The sequence below is a fragment of the Fukomys damarensis genome, unplaced genomic scaffold (genome assembly GCF_012274545.1).
Source record: "Fukomys damarensis isolate Sample0158 unplaced genomic scaffold, DMR_v1.0_HiC HiC_scaffold_15, whole genome shotgun sequence".
Lineage (NCBI taxonomy): Eukaryota > Metazoa > Chordata > Mammalia > Rodentia > Bathyergidae > Fukomys > Fukomys damarensis.
In genome coordinates, this window is record NW_022900927.1 from 22776048 (window position 1) to 22791550 (window position 15503).

The 15503-nt window shown below is 41.9% G+C and overlaps 2 protein-coding genes across 5 annotated transcripts in view; one reads left to right on the top strand and one right to left on the bottom strand.

Moving 5' to 3' along the window:
- The window catches only part of Coq10a (coenzyme Q10A), a 4874-nt gene extending 3902 nt beyond the window's left edge, over window positions 1-972 (top strand). For both annotated transcript variants that reach the window (XM_010644684.1, XM_010644685.1), the window contains exon 5: window positions 252-972. In XM_010644684.1, the coding sequence (XP_010642986.1) occupies window positions 252-419 (168 nt within the window). In that variant the 3' untranslated portion in view covers window positions 420-972. The remainder of the gene's footprint in view (window positions 1-251) is intronic.
- A 1294-nt stretch (window positions 973-2266) lies between these two features.
- Window positions 2267-15503, bottom strand: part of Cs (citrate synthase) — a 32380-nt gene continuing 19143 nt past the window's right edge. For all 3 annotated transcript variants that reach the window (XM_010644682.3, XM_019210729.1, XM_033763705.1), the window contains exons 2-11: window positions 14554-14604; window positions 12762-12869; window positions 12118-12183; window positions 11436-11567; window positions 11001-11189; window positions 5848-6047; window positions 4824-4953; window positions 4606-4707; window positions 4164-4373; window positions 2267-3573 (exon numbers count right to left, since the gene is read on the bottom strand). In XM_010644682.3, coding sequence (XP_010642984.1) covers window positions 3403-3573; window positions 4164-4373; window positions 4606-4707; window positions 4824-4953; window positions 5848-6047; window positions 11001-11189; window positions 11436-11567; window positions 12118-12183; window positions 12762-12869; window positions 14554-14604 — 1359 coding nt within the window. In that variant the 3' untranslated portion in view covers window positions 2267-3402. The remainder of the gene's footprint in view (window positions 3574-4163; window positions 4374-4605; window positions 4708-4823; window positions 4954-5847; window positions 6048-11000; window positions 11190-11435; window positions 11568-12117; window positions 12184-12761; window positions 12870-14553; window positions 14605-15503) is intronic.

Sequence of the window (15503 nt, forward strand, 5' to 3'; positions counted from 1 at the left end):
CTTGTTTTGAAAAAAAAAAAAAAAAAAAAAAAAAAAAAAAATCAATCTATCTTCATCCACTAAGTATTTTCCAATGCTTGGTTTATACAGGTTTGAGTTTGTATTATGTTCAGTACTAAGTTAGGCCTCTGCAGGTGGTAAGAAACTGGAGTGGGCTGGGGAGAAAAGGCAGGAGAACAGTCTCTGCAGTTAGCCAGGGACTATCTGACGTAGCCTTGAAGAGTTACTGACTATTTCTTACGCTTTCCCAGATTTCCTTTGAATTTCGCTCTTTGCTGCACTCCCAGCTGGCCACCATGTTTTTTGATGAGGTTGTCAAACAGAATGTTGCTGCTTTCGAGCGCCGGGCAGCCACCAAGTTTGGTCCAGAAACAGCCATCCCTCGTGAACTGATGTTCCATGAGGTGCACCAGACTTGAGGCAAGGGATGGGACTGTTCCCTAGCCTCTGACTCACTCCCCTTCCAACCCAATTCTCTTATTTATTTGGTTTGGCTCCTACTCTGAGAGGAGTCTGTAACACTGTTCCTCTTAATTCCCCAGAAATTAGGCCCTGCACTGGCTGGAAATGCTGGGGAAAGACAGAGGTTATGGAAACAACACATGCCTATGAAAGAGTCAGGTTTATTCTAGAAGTCCAGTATATTTGCAGTCTGTTCACACTGTGTGGTTGTCTCTGGGCCCTGTCAGGATACCTTAGTATCTGACTGGGAAAAGAATAACTTCTTGAACTCCTGAATAAATTTGAGCTTTTCCTCTGGCACAGAGATAATGGGTACTAAATAACTTTTGCCTTGAGACTCTACAGGAAAAAACACAACTTGCCTTCAGCTTGGAATCCACTTTGTCTCAGTTCAACAACATCTCCAAGCTGTACAATATTTCTAAGCCGGGTGTGCAGGTACACTCCTCTAATCCCAGCACTCAGGAGGCTGAGGCAGGAACATCACTAGTGTGAGATCAGGCTGGGCTATATAGTGAGTCCAAGGCTGGCCTGGACTACACAGTGAGATCCTGTCCTAAAACAAAACAAAACAAAAACAGGAAACAGTATTTTTGTGCTGCTGCTGAGTAGAGTAACTGTTTTACTGTATCAAGTGCCACAGGGCCAAAGAAAAACACTAAACAGAGTTGTCTTTGTATTCTTCTACCTGGCCTAAATTTTTATAAAATTCCAATAAATTGTGACAGTGTGAATTTGCCTGTTTGTATTGTTTCTTGGGAGAATAATATAGATATAGGAGGTATAAGGTTTCTATGCAGAAACCTTTTTTTTTTCCTCTGGAGGTGTAAAGGTTTAAGAAAGCCTCTTGGACACAGTGTCCCTGCTAACTATAGTAGCATTCTACACGCCAGGACCTAGTACCCACCTCCTTGCCTATTTATAGACTTTTCCAGAAGGTCACTTGCAGCTGAAGTCTCAGGACAGAATCATCTGGTCTCAGACCTCCTATATATCTGGTGCTATCAGGACCACCCTTTGTCATCTTTGAGGCCTCCTTACTATGGCAAGCTGCGAAAGTAGATATTCCTGGGCATCCCAGAGCCCTCTAGTGTTCAGGCCCTAAGCTAGCACTCCCAGTCCTTTTGTTCTCAGTAGGATTTGCTCCTTTCACCTATTATAGGCTCTGCCAGTTCTTGGATTAGTCATGAAGCAGTTGTGAAGTCTCAGTTATGCTCTGTGAGTGTTCAACATTATAACAAAATTAAGAAGGATGAAGGCAAAAGGTAAAGAACTTCCTAACCTTGGGGAAAAGCAGAAATCTCCTTTGGGAACCTCAAAAGGAGCCTTTCCCCTGAATGACAAATCTGCCTTAGGATAAAAGGATACACAGGATTGACTTATACCTGTTAAGCAGGTTCAGGACCTCACTATGTACATTCCTTATCTCATAATAAAGATTTTTTCCAGGCCTTATTTAATAGCAGGCTCAAGCAGTTAATAAAAACATTTTTTTTTTATTTTATACAGAACAACCTGAAGTCTGCATAATGATTTGACAGTTACCCAGGGGTTTACAGTGTGTCCATCTCAACAGGGTGGTTCTGGGGTTTGGGGAGCCACACAAACGCAGGCAGGAGCATCAAGGGAAGCACAGGGCACAGCAGGAGTGTTTCTCAATCCTTTCTCAAAGAAAAGGCAGTAGAGCATTCTGAGTCACTGAAAACCTGTGCAAATGGGGCTTCTAAAACACACTGTATTGTGAGCTCTTGGGGAAGGGGCAGGAAAAAGACATTGATAAATAAGGGAGCATTTTCTGTGGCAGGGGATGAGAAGGGAGGCTTACTACATTGACTGTCCCCAGCCCATAGACCTGATATTCAAAGGAGACCATACATATATATATTGGGTACCAGGGATCAAATTTGGGACCTTCTGCTTACAAGGCAGGTGTCAAACCACTGAGCTAAATCCCCAGTCCGACCATATTTAATCTTGAATCATTTCTGCTCTAAAGGAAATACTTATACCTCTGGGACCAGACCATAAATGGGCTAGTCATACCTGAGCCCCTGTTCTATGCCCATAGCATATTAACATGAAAAAGGTCAGACAGTAGTGGCTTGAGTTCTGCTGAAGTAAAAAGCTTAGTTCACATTAAGTGCTGTTAAATCCCAGTGACTGGGAATGACCACAGATCGGACAGACCTACTGAAACAGGCCTTTTGGTAAGGACCAAGAGGGGAAGATCTAGGGATCCTCAGCTTGAGGCAGAATAGGTATACCAAGTCTGGAAAGAGGTATTAAAGTAGTGGGAAACAGAACACTTCCAGGTCTTAATTTTAACGGATAACTTTAAAAAGAAAATCAAATGAAAGACTGGGTGCCAATCACAACAAATGCCATGCCTTCATGGTCACTTGGTAGCATAAAACGAAAAACTGTGGAAGTATGTCCAGCTACCCAGCAGGTCTTACTAGGCGATGTCTATGTGCACAGGATAGGGCTTGGTAGAGCTGATAATCCCAAATGATCTTTATGGAAACAGCAGGGTTAAGGTCCTGGTTTCCTAGCCTATAGGTCTGGGCAGAGTAGAAGCAAAAACTCCAGAATGACTGCAGATTGTCTGTAACCTGCTTTGACCCAGAGAAAGAGGAGCCAGATTTTTATTTCAGTAATGGTGGGGGCCAAACCTAACCCACATCACATGCATTAGTCCTGGTCATCCTACGGCTGATGGGTAACTCATCCCAGGCAGGGGAAGGGAGCTGGTTAAGAAGAAGGGATCACTTTTTATCTGTTAAAGTCTTAATTTATATTTTAACTTCAAACTTATTTTCACTGCCTCAGATACAATTTAATCTTGCCTTTAAAGGCCCCCTGAAACAAAAGTATATTACTTTTTGTTGTTATTAAGTTTCCTTATCTTCTGGTAGTCAGTTTCCCCCCAGTCTCCAAGTTTTACCCTGACTTAGAGTCCACAAACTTCATCAAACCATCTGTGCTCATGGATTTAGGCCTTTCTAGAGGGAAAGCTAAGGCTCGGCTCCAGATGAGTTGTGCTAGCACACCCAGTGCCCGTGACACTCCAAACAGGACTGTGTAATAATTCATCTCTGTCATGCCGTAGTACTGTAAGGTAGAAGAGAAAAAAAGGTTTTGTTAAAGGCACAGAGGGAATGGCACACACAAGTCTAGGGTGAAAGGAACCTTCCATTCCCCCTTTTTCACCGGGACTTCTCCCTGTCAGGCCTAAGTAAGAATGATACTGGGAAAAGTATAATTGGGATTCTGAAAAGACAGCAATCCCAGGCCCAGACTTCCACTATGGGCAACTTTATCAAAAGGCTAGGTGGAGGGGGTACAAGAGTCCCAGCATGGCTGTGCAAGCCTGTAAACCCAACAGGCTGAGGCAGGTGGATCACAAGTTTGAGTCCACTAAGCCTGGGCAATTTAGTGACCCGTTTTAGTAAAAAATACAAAAAGGACTTCACTCAGCGTGAAGGCCCTGGCTCCAATCTCCTGTACAAACAAAACAAAACTGACTAGGGAGTCGCTTTTATTCATGGCCAAGAACAGCAGGATATAGAGCCAGTGATTTAGCTTAGTGGCTCCAACACCTGCCTTGCAAGCACAAGGACCCAAGTTTGATCCCTGTTACCAAAAAAGGAATAGCAGAGTATGGCACAAATACAAGGAAAAGCAGGGAAGGGAAGACTTACCTGAAGCAGCACCCCACTGTGAGCATCTACATTGGGCCAAGGATTCTTGGCCTTTCCCTGCTCTAGGAGAATATTGGGCACAATCTTATACAGCTGAGCAACCAGCTTAAACATGGGGTCATTGGGCAGGTGTTTCAGAGCAAACTCTCGCTGACAGGAATATCGTGGATCAGTCTTCCTTAGTACTGCATGGCCATAGCCTGGGACAACCTATAAAGGAGCATTGAGAAAAGACAACTGATATTCACAGGTGGAATTTTTTTCTGTATTTTTTAGGGTAGACAAACGTGAAAAAAATTTCCTTGTCTAATTTAGGAACCTCTCTCATTTTTTTCTTTTGTGTTTCGTCTCCCACAATTCTCACTTTTTTTCTTTTTAACTCTTTCAAACTGCAGGACTTGGATATTGACTACTTTTCTAGTAGTTAAGCATTTCTACTTACCCGTCCTGAGTTGAGTGTGTTCCAGATGTAGTCTCGTAACTTCTCATCCGACACATTTTTGCCGACTTCCTTTTGTAGTTGTGTTAACCAGACAAGTACTTCCTAGGGTAATGTTTGGGGGAAAAAAGAATGTCAATACATATGCCAGAGAATGCCAAGTTCAGGAGCAAAGCATGGGATAAGAAAAACAAGGAGCATGAAAAAAAGAACAGCCTTACCTGATTTGCCAGTCCATGTAGAGGCCCTGCCAGCCCATTCATGGCTGCTGCAAATGACAGGTAAGGGTCTGAAAGGGCACTGCCCACCAAGTGGCTGGTATGGGCACTTACATTGCCACCCTCATGGTCACTGTGGAGAAGTAAGGGAGAGAGGAAGGGCAGATATATAGTAACAGACCTTGCTATTCTTTTGTCACATCCTAGCCTAGTTATGAGCTTACACTGGTCTACAGCCAGTCAGTTACACGTAGCTGTCATTATTCACTTTTTTTTTTGGTACTGGTGATAGAACTAGGGACCTTGCGCTTGCGAAGTAGGTAGCGGAATCACTGAGCTAAATCCCTGGTCCCATATTACTCACTTTTGTTCACCAGTCAACAGAGCTGAAGAAATTGCCAGCTGATGCTTGGAACTCCCACCCAACCCCACCCACCTTCATTGCTGGGAACTGAGCCCAGGGCCTTGCACAAGCTTGGGCAAATGCTCAATCATAGCTACATTCCCACATCCCTATCCCCAGCTTTAATAAGAATGGCCACAAGAGGGAGGACCTGCAAAGCTGAAGGGCAATCTAAGGCTTGAATTCCTGCCCTGGGCAGTGGCACACACCTGTAATCCCAGCACTCAGGAAGTTAAGGCAGGAAGACTGCCACAAGTTAGAGGTCAGCCTGGTCAACATAGTGAGTTCAAGGCCTGCCTGAACTACACAGCAAAACTCTGTCTCAAAAAAACCAAAATAATAAATAAAGCTTGCGAGTTCCTTTACCCAGCACCCTCTAGTTCTTGGCATGGTTCCCCCTAGGCCGCTTGATCTTCCTTACTAGACTCCCTCACTGCCTTTCTGACACAGGTGGGCCACCATGCCCGGCACTAGATCCTTTTTTGCCTTGTAGTATCCCTTAAACATATTTCCATTTCTTTGCTGCATATCATCTGCTCCCAGGAGATAGAATTATTAGAACTTAAAAAAAAAAGTTTCCTATAATCAAGGCACCCATGGCTATGGCTGCTGGGGCTGGCTCACCTGTGGATAGTGAGGTATAAGCGCATGAGTTCCGTGAACTGAGCATCAGTATAGCCTAACATGTTGGTGAAATTGTGGGACCAGTCCAGCTTAGAGTCAATGGCCCCAATACTACTGCCCTCGCGGTAAAGATTCCGGTAGATCTTTGCTGCAATACAAGGTAGCTTTGCAATCAGATCCATACAGTCTTCATAAATCAACTGATGACAGAAAAGGAAGATGGAGAAAAAAAAGGAATTACCAGCAAAGAATTAGGCAGGGATATGGTTTGTTCTCCATAGATTGGGCTATTTGTGTTATGTTTCAAGGGATGGAGTAACAAAAATAACCATTTACCAAATAAACTGTTATGACCCAGGCACTTCATTTAATGAGTTATAGTGTCAACCTCCCCCACAACAGAGTATGTAATTTTGCTATGTAATTTAGGCTAGCCTTCAACTTACTATGTAGTCCAGGCTGGCCTTAAAATCATGGCAGTCGTCCTGCTTCAATGTCAGTGCAGGGATTACATGTGTATGCCATCATGCTTGAATTATAATAGTAAGTCATGTGCACTAAAACATCATTCTATCTTTTTTTTGAGTCAGGGTCTTGCTGTGTAGTTCAGCCTGGCCTTGAACTTGCAGTAATCCTCCTGCCTCAGCCTCCCAAGTACTAGGATTATAGGCCTGTACTCCCAGGCCCAACACTAAAAACATTATTCTCAATTTTTATCCATCCCACTCAATATATAACCACCATTTATAGATTAGAGAACTGAGACTCACAATATTCAGCTGGATGTCAAATCTTTCCCACTATCATGACTTTACACTAAATGAATGTGCTAAGACACAAGGTTTTATTTTTATGTTTAGTTTTCCAAAGAAAATTCAGTAATATACAAAGGTCAGACTAAAATTTTTTAGTTTTTTTTTAAAATAGCAGCACTGGGGATTGAACCCAGGATCTTTGTACTGAGCCATTTTGAGACAGGGTCTAAGTAGCTAAATTGCTTAAGTTGGAATGAATTTTTCATCTTTCTGCCCAGAGCATTGGGGTTATAGGTATACATCACCACAGCATTAAGCAGTCATTTTCTAAAAGATGAATTTCAGAGCAGAAAAACTGCTTAATTTGATGTTTTCTGTTATGGAGTCCTACACAGATAATTACTTGTACAACATTTTAAAAAGAAAATGAAAATATAGGTTATATGACTTATTACCCATGTTGCTATGTAACCCACCCCAAATCCCATGCCCCCGTCCATCTATCCATCTATCTATCTTTGCTGTACTGGAGTGTGAATCCAGGTCCTCTGCACTGAACTATCTCTTCAGGCCTTCTCCCCCTCCCCAGGCCTTTACAAATTTTGAGATAGGATCTTGATAAATCACTCGGGCTGGGCTCAAAACTCACCGTCCTCTTGCCTCAGCCCCCCAGAGTGCTGGGATTACTGGTGTGTACCTCCATGACCAGCTGATGTGCAGCTTTTTAAATACTCTAAATTAACTGGTAGTGCATGCCTATAATTTCAGCACCTTAGGAGGTTAAGGCAGGAGAATGAAAATCCAAGCTCAAACACAGCCTGAAGTCTGGGCAATTTAGCTATTCAGCAAGACTATTTAAAAAGGGCTGGTACACCGAGCATTTAGCTTAGTGGCACCATGCCTGCCTTGCAAAGGAAAGGTCCTGATTCTGATCCCCAGTACCAAAAAAAATAAACAAAAAGGGCTGGGATTATAACTCAGTGGTAGACTGCCCCCGGGTTTCAGTCCTAGTAACAAAAAATAGATGAATGAAAAATTTTAAAATTTAGAGACCTGGAGATATAGTTCAGTGCAAAGGCCCTGGGTTCAATCTCCAGTACTGCAAAACAAAAACACAAACTTTAAGTTGTGCATGTCTTTATCATTCTGTAAGTCTCCCCCATGCCAACAAGATTAGTATCAATTTTAAACCCTCCTTTGTTTTCTCCCGCAATAGAAAACAAAATTCTTTTTTTTTTTTTTTTGGTGCAGGGGATGGAACTCGGGACCCTGCACTTGCAAGGCAGGTGCGGTGCCACTGAGCTAAATACCCAGCCCTCCATTTTTATTTTTTGGGGGTACTGGGAATTAAACTCGGGACCTCATGCTTGCCAGGCAGGCGGTGGAACCACTGAGCTAAATCCCCAGCCCTCTATTTTGTTTTTGAGAGGGGGGGGTCTTGGTCTCAAACTGCTGAGCTCAAGTGACCCTCCTGCCTCAGCCTCCTGAGTAGCTGGGACTAAAGACATGTATCACCATGCCCAGCTAAACAAATTTCTCTACAGAGTCAGCAAATAAATATTGACCAATCAAATAAAGCAGATTTGCCAGGTCCTAAAAGGGTTTCATGAGATCAGAGTATCATGTTATTCAGAGTCTTGCATCATAATGAATGTTTCAAGGCCTTCTGGTGGTTGACATCTCAAGTCAAAAACCATCTAGTAGGGGCTGGGGATTTAGCTCAGTGGTTTGGTGGCCAGCCTTGTAAGCACAAGGACCTGAGTTCGATCCCTGGTACAAAAAAACAAACAAACAAACAAACCCCAAAACAAACAAACAAAAAACATCTAGTGTGCCTGGTGCTTTGGTACATGACCCTAATGCCAGCTATTCAAGAGGCTGAGGCAAAAGAATGTTTTTTCCTGGTACTGGGGACCAAACTCAGGACCTTGTGCTTGCCAGGCAGACACAGCACCACTGAGCTACATACTTGTCCTCTGAGGCAAAAGAATTTTAAATTTGAGGTCAGTCAGGGCAATTTAGCAAGATCATGTTTCAAAATATATACCCAGGTGTGGTGGCATATGCTTGTACTTCCATTACTCTGGGTCCGAGCCCAGCCTAGCAACCTAGCAACTGAGACCTTGTCTCAAAAAATTGGGGATATAGCTAAGTGCAGAGGCCCCATATTCAATGCTGGTACCCAAGGAATGAATAAATAAATAACTAGGGCTATGGGTAATTGGGCATGGTGGCATATGCTGTAATCTTGAACTTCGGAGGCTGAAGCAGGAGAACTGCCATAAGTTTAAGGCCAGCCTGGGCTTCGCAGAGAGCTGAAGCCAGACTGAACTATACAATGAGACCCTGTCTCAAAAACAAACAAACAAACAAGGGCCAGGAATTTAGCTCAGTGGTTCCGCCGCCTGCCTCATAAGTGCAAGGACACAAGTTTGATCCCCAGTACAAAACAAAGGCTAGGGATGAACCTCAATGATAGTGCCTCTGGGATAAATCCGTAGTCCTTGGGGAAAAATCACTTAGTGTAGCTGTTTTGTGAAAAGGAATTTTGCTGTCTCTACATTAGCTCTCTCCAAATAAGAAACTAAACAAAATGGGATAAACCTAGCTACATAATTTGTACTTTACCCAGTGTTTGTGAGTATGTAGGGAATTGGAAGAGAATGGAAGGAAATATGTACTGTACTGCAATACACACCTGGATAAGACACAATAGTATTACCATACCTCAACCACATGTTCAACCCCACCTCCCAGCACTGGGATTAAATTTAGGACCTAATGCATACTAGGCTAGTGTTTGATCAGTGAACTGTATCCCCCCATCTTTTATATCTTATTTTGAGACAGGGTTAAATCACCTAGGTTGTCCCTGAACTTGGGTCCTTCATGCTTCAGTCTCCCAAGTAGCTGGGACCACAAGTGTGTGCCACCACTCAGCCAGAGTGCAAACTATTAAGGGCACATTTCATTTTCAGAAAATAAAGCTCTTAAAACAATCATACCACAAGATATATGTGCACCCATGTTTATAGCGGCACAGTTTGTAATAGCTAAAACTTGGAAACAGGCCAATTGCCCATCAGTTGGAGAATGGATAAAGATGATGTGGTTTTTCTATAAAATGGAATACTACTCAGCCACAAAGAATAAAAAATTAAGAGTCATTCACAGGAAAACGGATGCATATTGAGGCCATTCTCTTAAGTGAAATAAATAGGACACACGTGTAAAGACTGAAGAGTTTAGCTGGTGTGAAAAACCAGAAGTTTAAGTAAGATCCAAACTGTATAACTGACAATGTGAAATAGGAAGGAAGAAAAGGGCTAAAGGTGTAGAGGAAGTAGAAAGGGTAGGGGAAAGGAAATAAGGGAAAAGAAAAAATATGAGAAAAGGAAAAAATGGAAACAAAGCCTTTGTAAATCAGTGAGGGTGGAGGGCAAGGGTATGGGGAAAAAATGAAAACCAAGATCTGTCATGTAAAAGATCCCAATGATGAATATAACTGTACTGTATACTTACAAAGTATTAATAAACTCAATGGAAAAAAAAAAAATAAGAAAAGAAAAGAAAAGAAAAAAGAAAGCTCATTTGCTTTGGGATCCTGTTCCTAGGATACTAACCTCCTCTCCACTCTTGATAGATATCTTGGGTGGCTCATGGCATTAGTCCCTTAGGCTTTAGAGATGCCTTACCTGTATCTACTCAACTTTATGATTTCTCAAAGTTCTCTCTCACTCTTTTTTTTTTTTTGGTACTGGGGATTGAATTCGGGTGCTTGCGCTTGCAAGGCAGGTAGAGGAACCACTGAGCCAAATCCCTGGCCCAAACTCAGGCCCTTGCTCTCGCGAGGTAGGTGGTGGAACCACTAAGCCAAATCCCCGGCCACATCCTTTCTAATACTGTAACAATCCTTCGTACATACCTCTATTGCAGCAAGATTACAGAATTTTTTTTTCTTACATGTATATTAATAACCAAATCAATAACCTCAGTAAGCATGTTTTTTTACCTTTAAAATCTCAACAACAAACAAAGTAATCCTATAGTGAAAATGTTTTCTATTTCTGTTTTTGGTGCTGTGGATTGAGTCTGAGTCCTCAAGTTTGATAAGACACTTTCTGCCACTCAGCTACCTCCTGTTATGCCTGGCACATTTGTTAAATATGTTTCTTTCTTTATTTGCTTTTTTTTGTGGTACCAGGGATCGAACTTGGGTCCTTGCACTTGTGAGGTAGGCGCCAGAACCACTGAGCTAAATCCCCAGCCCCTGTTAAGTATGTTTCTGGCATAATTCAGAAGTAATCTTCCTGAAGATTCTATATTCCCCATTCTCCTTTCACACTTGAGTCCTCTGAATCCCCATCACACATCAATCAGCCAATTCAAATTTCCTACCTCCCAATACTTGGTTCGGTTGATACCCTCTGCATATGCCCGGGCAAAGTTACTTTCACTGTTGAGTGCTGTAATAGCTGCACTTAGCTGAGACATAGGATGTAGATTAGTAGGAAAGTTGTCTAGCATGGTGACCACATGAGAAGGCAGAGCTGCTCTTTTTGCCCACTCTTTTGAAAGCCAAGACACCTGTGGAAAAGGAGATATTGCTCAGTACACTATAAGGAAAAGGAAAGAAAAATGAAAGAGCAATGACATTTGAATAAAGAAAATCCAAGAGCATTCAACATAATCCAGTTATACAGCAGAACTGCTGATTTTTTTCTTCACTGCACATTTCTATAAGCTAGCACTTACAGCCAGATCAGGACTAAGTGTCTTAGAGAAAGGCAAAGAAAAAGGGGGATAAAAGGGCTAATATCTCTTCAACTTTACCTGTTCTTCTGTTGGGATCTGTCCAGTTACCAGCAGCCAGAATAAACCTTCAGGCAGGGGTTCTTCCCCACCCTTAGCTTTGGGCAGCAGTTTTTGGCATTCAGGGATACTATGGCCTCTGAAGCGGATGCCCTTGAGGGAGAAGAGTGAGAATTAGACTCGAGTTTGTTAGCTGGCAAGTCCTACTCATATCAAACATTTAGAATAGGATTTTCAAAACTTATAGCCTCATATATTTACATCTGCTCTTTTGTGTGTGTCACTGGTGATGGAACCCAGGGCAACTCTACTACTGAGTTACACCCTTTAGAGACAGGATCTCCCTGTATAGTTCAGGCTGCCCTCAACCTTAGTGATCCTCCTGCCTCATTCCCAGGTTGCTAAGTTACAGGTGTGTGCCACTGCACCCAGCTTTAGCTCTTTTTAGTACTCTTTATTTTGTACTTTCACATATTAAAAAGGTAAAAACTTTCCCCCCAGTTATTCCATATAACTTATTATTACTGAACTCTGGGCCCACAAATAACTTATGTTCTACCTTCCAAAATATGAAAGTATGTAATTTGTGCTCTTCTTTGTACCCCACCGGTCTAACCCATGGTCTTGCATGTTTGGTTTGCAAACCAGTGTGTATGACCAGTACACTTCAATGATATTAGCAACTGACATGATGATGTCTTACCTCATCAGGATCAAGAACTGAGGTTTCATATACCAGTCCTTTCATGCCTCTCATGCCACCATACATCTAAAGAAAAGAGGGTGTGACCTGTAGTCAGAATTATTCAGGATAGAACTTATACGTTTCATGGAACCTGGGAGAGAAAACATAATTCTCTTCACTTAGGGGAGAAAAATTTCTGGAGAATTTACTAAATGATTGAATTTTGCAGAGACTACTAATGCTGGAAATGAAAAATTTTTTTAAATTGAGAAATTACTATCTTTCTTCAATGTTTCTGCTTCCGTTTTCTTTTCTACTGTATTTTTTCTGCTCTTAACCTCTCCTCCTGACTCCCCCAAAAAGTAAACAGATGAGATTTATTACAGAGACAGGGAGGAAACCAATGGCTAAAAAATGTGATAGAATTACTACCTGAGTTGCTCGAACTCTTTTTTTTTTGAGACAGTCTCACTATGTAGTTGAGACTGACCTGGAATTCACTATGTAGCCCAGGCTGGTCTTGAACTCACAGCAATCCTCCTACCTCAGCCTCCCGAGTGCTAGGATTACAGGCATGCGCCACCATGCCCGGCCAAGAATGGTACTTTTGAAGTTTACCACAAGGCCTGCTTTTCCCAGCCAAGACCCCATACAACTCTTACCATGTCCACAGTGATTTGGCCCACCACAGTCTTGCCATGTTGCTGTCTGAAGGCCTTAATTCTGGCCTGTTCCTTAGGTATCAAGTTGGCCAATACATCTTTCAAATTCTAGAAAGAGAAGTAGAAGGGCCAAATAATTATCAAAAAGTTTGAGACGTTCTGCAAGTATATGAAGAGAAGATTATCTGTGAGGGAAGTCTGGTCAACTACTCTGTCCCATATCCATGATGGTAAAAGAATTAGGCAGGGAAAACCATGCCTATAACACAGCTACTTGGGGAGCTGAGGTTGGAGGAGGGCAGGCTGAGCTATATACAGAGACCTCACCTTACAAAAAAAAAAAAAAAAAAAAAAAGAAAAAAAGAGGGAATGAGAAATGGAGAATATGAGGAGTTGTGGTTTAACCACTTATCATTCTAGTTATTTAAATACAGGATGACCAAAAATTGCATATTTTTTCATTGATTTTATAAGATAATAGGAAATATAAAAATGATTATCTTATCAAATTTATTCTATACAAGAAACCACTGGTTGAAATGACACCTATCTAAGCAATGATCAGGGTAAACTGCTAAGTGGTTAATGGGTACATTCAATTTGGAGACATGAAAGAGTTTTGGAGATGGATGTTGGTGACAGTTACACAAACATGAGAATGTACTTAATGCCACTGAACTATACATTTAAAAATGATTAACATAGCCGGTTGTGGTGGTACACACCTGTAATCCCCAGTGATAGGGAAAACCTTAATAAGTGAAAATTTAGGAAATGTCACAATATAAGATAACTTCTGTCCCTCACCCTGTTTAGTTCAGAATTAACCAGTACCTGGAGACACCTAGGCTCCTCACAAAAGTTTGTTAAGTAAAAAGAACCATTGTTAGTTTTGTTAATTAAACAAGCACCCCCCCCCAGTAGGCAATTGAATGAATCTAAAAGGTAACTTCCCTAACAAAGAACTGTATCCAGGTGTGTTAAAATTCAACTGCCTTGCTATCATGTTTTAGGTATCTGTGAAAATGCAATGTAACCAACTGAGTAAGATCAAAACTGTAAAACCCTATAAAAGTAAGAGCTGTAGCCCAATAGAGGAGTCGATCAGGGCATCTCCATTAGGTGCGATTGATCCCCATCGATGGAGTAAACTTTTTTATATTACTTCCATTCTGCTGCCTTTCTGTATCACTTGCCGTCTCCTTCCGTAACACCAGCACTCGGGAGGCTGAGGCAGGAGGATCGCCGTGAGTTCAAGACCAGCCTGGGCTACATAGTGAGTTCCAGGTCAGTCTCTACATACTGAGACCCCATCTCAAAAAACAAACAACAACAATAAAATAATAATAATAAAAATATTTTTTTTAAATAAAATAAAATTTTGAGAAACAAGATTTACTAAATTGCCCAGGTTGGCCTCAAATTTGATCCTCTTGCCTCAGCCTCCTGAGTAGCTAGTTATACAGGTGCACTATATAGCACCCAGAGAGTAAACTGCTTCTTAAAATAATAGCAGTAGTAATTATTGTTTTAACAATAACAGTAGTAAGAAATACTTGTAGTTGCCACACACTCTGTCTCAAGGTCAGATTGCCCCAATAATTCTGTCTCTTTTAAAAACCTTACTTGGGCCAGGAGTGGTGGTACACACCTGTAATCCCAGCCCTCGGGAGGCTGAGGCAGGAGGATCGCTGGGAGTTCGAGACCAGCCTGGGCTACATAGTGAGTTCCAGGTCAGTCTCAACTACATAGTGAGACCCTGTCTCAAAAAAACAACAACAAAAAACCTTACCGTGGAAGAAGCACTGGCATGCCGGGCAGCAAGAACAAGACAGGATGAATTCTGCAAAGAAAAAAACCCCAAATCTTTATGTAATACTTTACTCCTCTCTCCTTTATATTAAAAGAAAGAGTTGTAGAGACTCAACCTTTCTTCATATGACAGTTTGACATAAGAAAGCTGCAAAGGCCATAAAACAGCTTTGGGAAGCATTACCACTCTGAAGAAGGCAAGCAGTTTCAACTGCCTACTGTACCCATAGCTTCGGCAGCATTCCGTGATTAGCCTTTCATGTAGCCTGGGTTCCAGAGCAGGGCAGTTGTTAAGAGTATCCAGTCCAGCCTGCTCTACCAGTATTTCTGATGCTTCCAAGGAAAATGAATGAAGAAACAGACCGATTACTTAATGGGCTGGTAAGATCTCTCTAGCACACGATGTTCTGGCAGCACTCAACCTACCTCTCCAGTGTAGGAGGGTGCATAGGCGGAGGGCAGCCTTGCACAGTAGTACTTCTAACCCTTCTGGGAAAGCATAGGAAGATGGAAAACTAAAGAAGCAACTGACAGGAGACTGCTTAAGAACAACTAAAACTGGAAAATTTTCTAGAGTGCAAAGAGAAAATAATTATTAATGTATGGTGTAGGGGTGGGCACGCTAGTGATTTAATAAAGGGCCAAATAAAGACATTTTCAGATTAAAAAAAAAAACTAACAGAGTTTATCACGCATTTACCTGCACTGGAGGAATTTTTCAAAATATACTTCAGAAAAATGACCTGGAAAGATGCATCTGAGACTCAAGAAAGCTATCTATCAGTACAGAGATAAATAGTGTATCTTTTTGGGAAAGCGGGTACCAGAGATCGAACTCAGGACCTTGTGCTTGCAAGGCAGACAGCAGAACCATTGAGCTAAATCCCCAGCCCCAATAGTATATCTTATGTTTAGACATTTTCCCCTCAA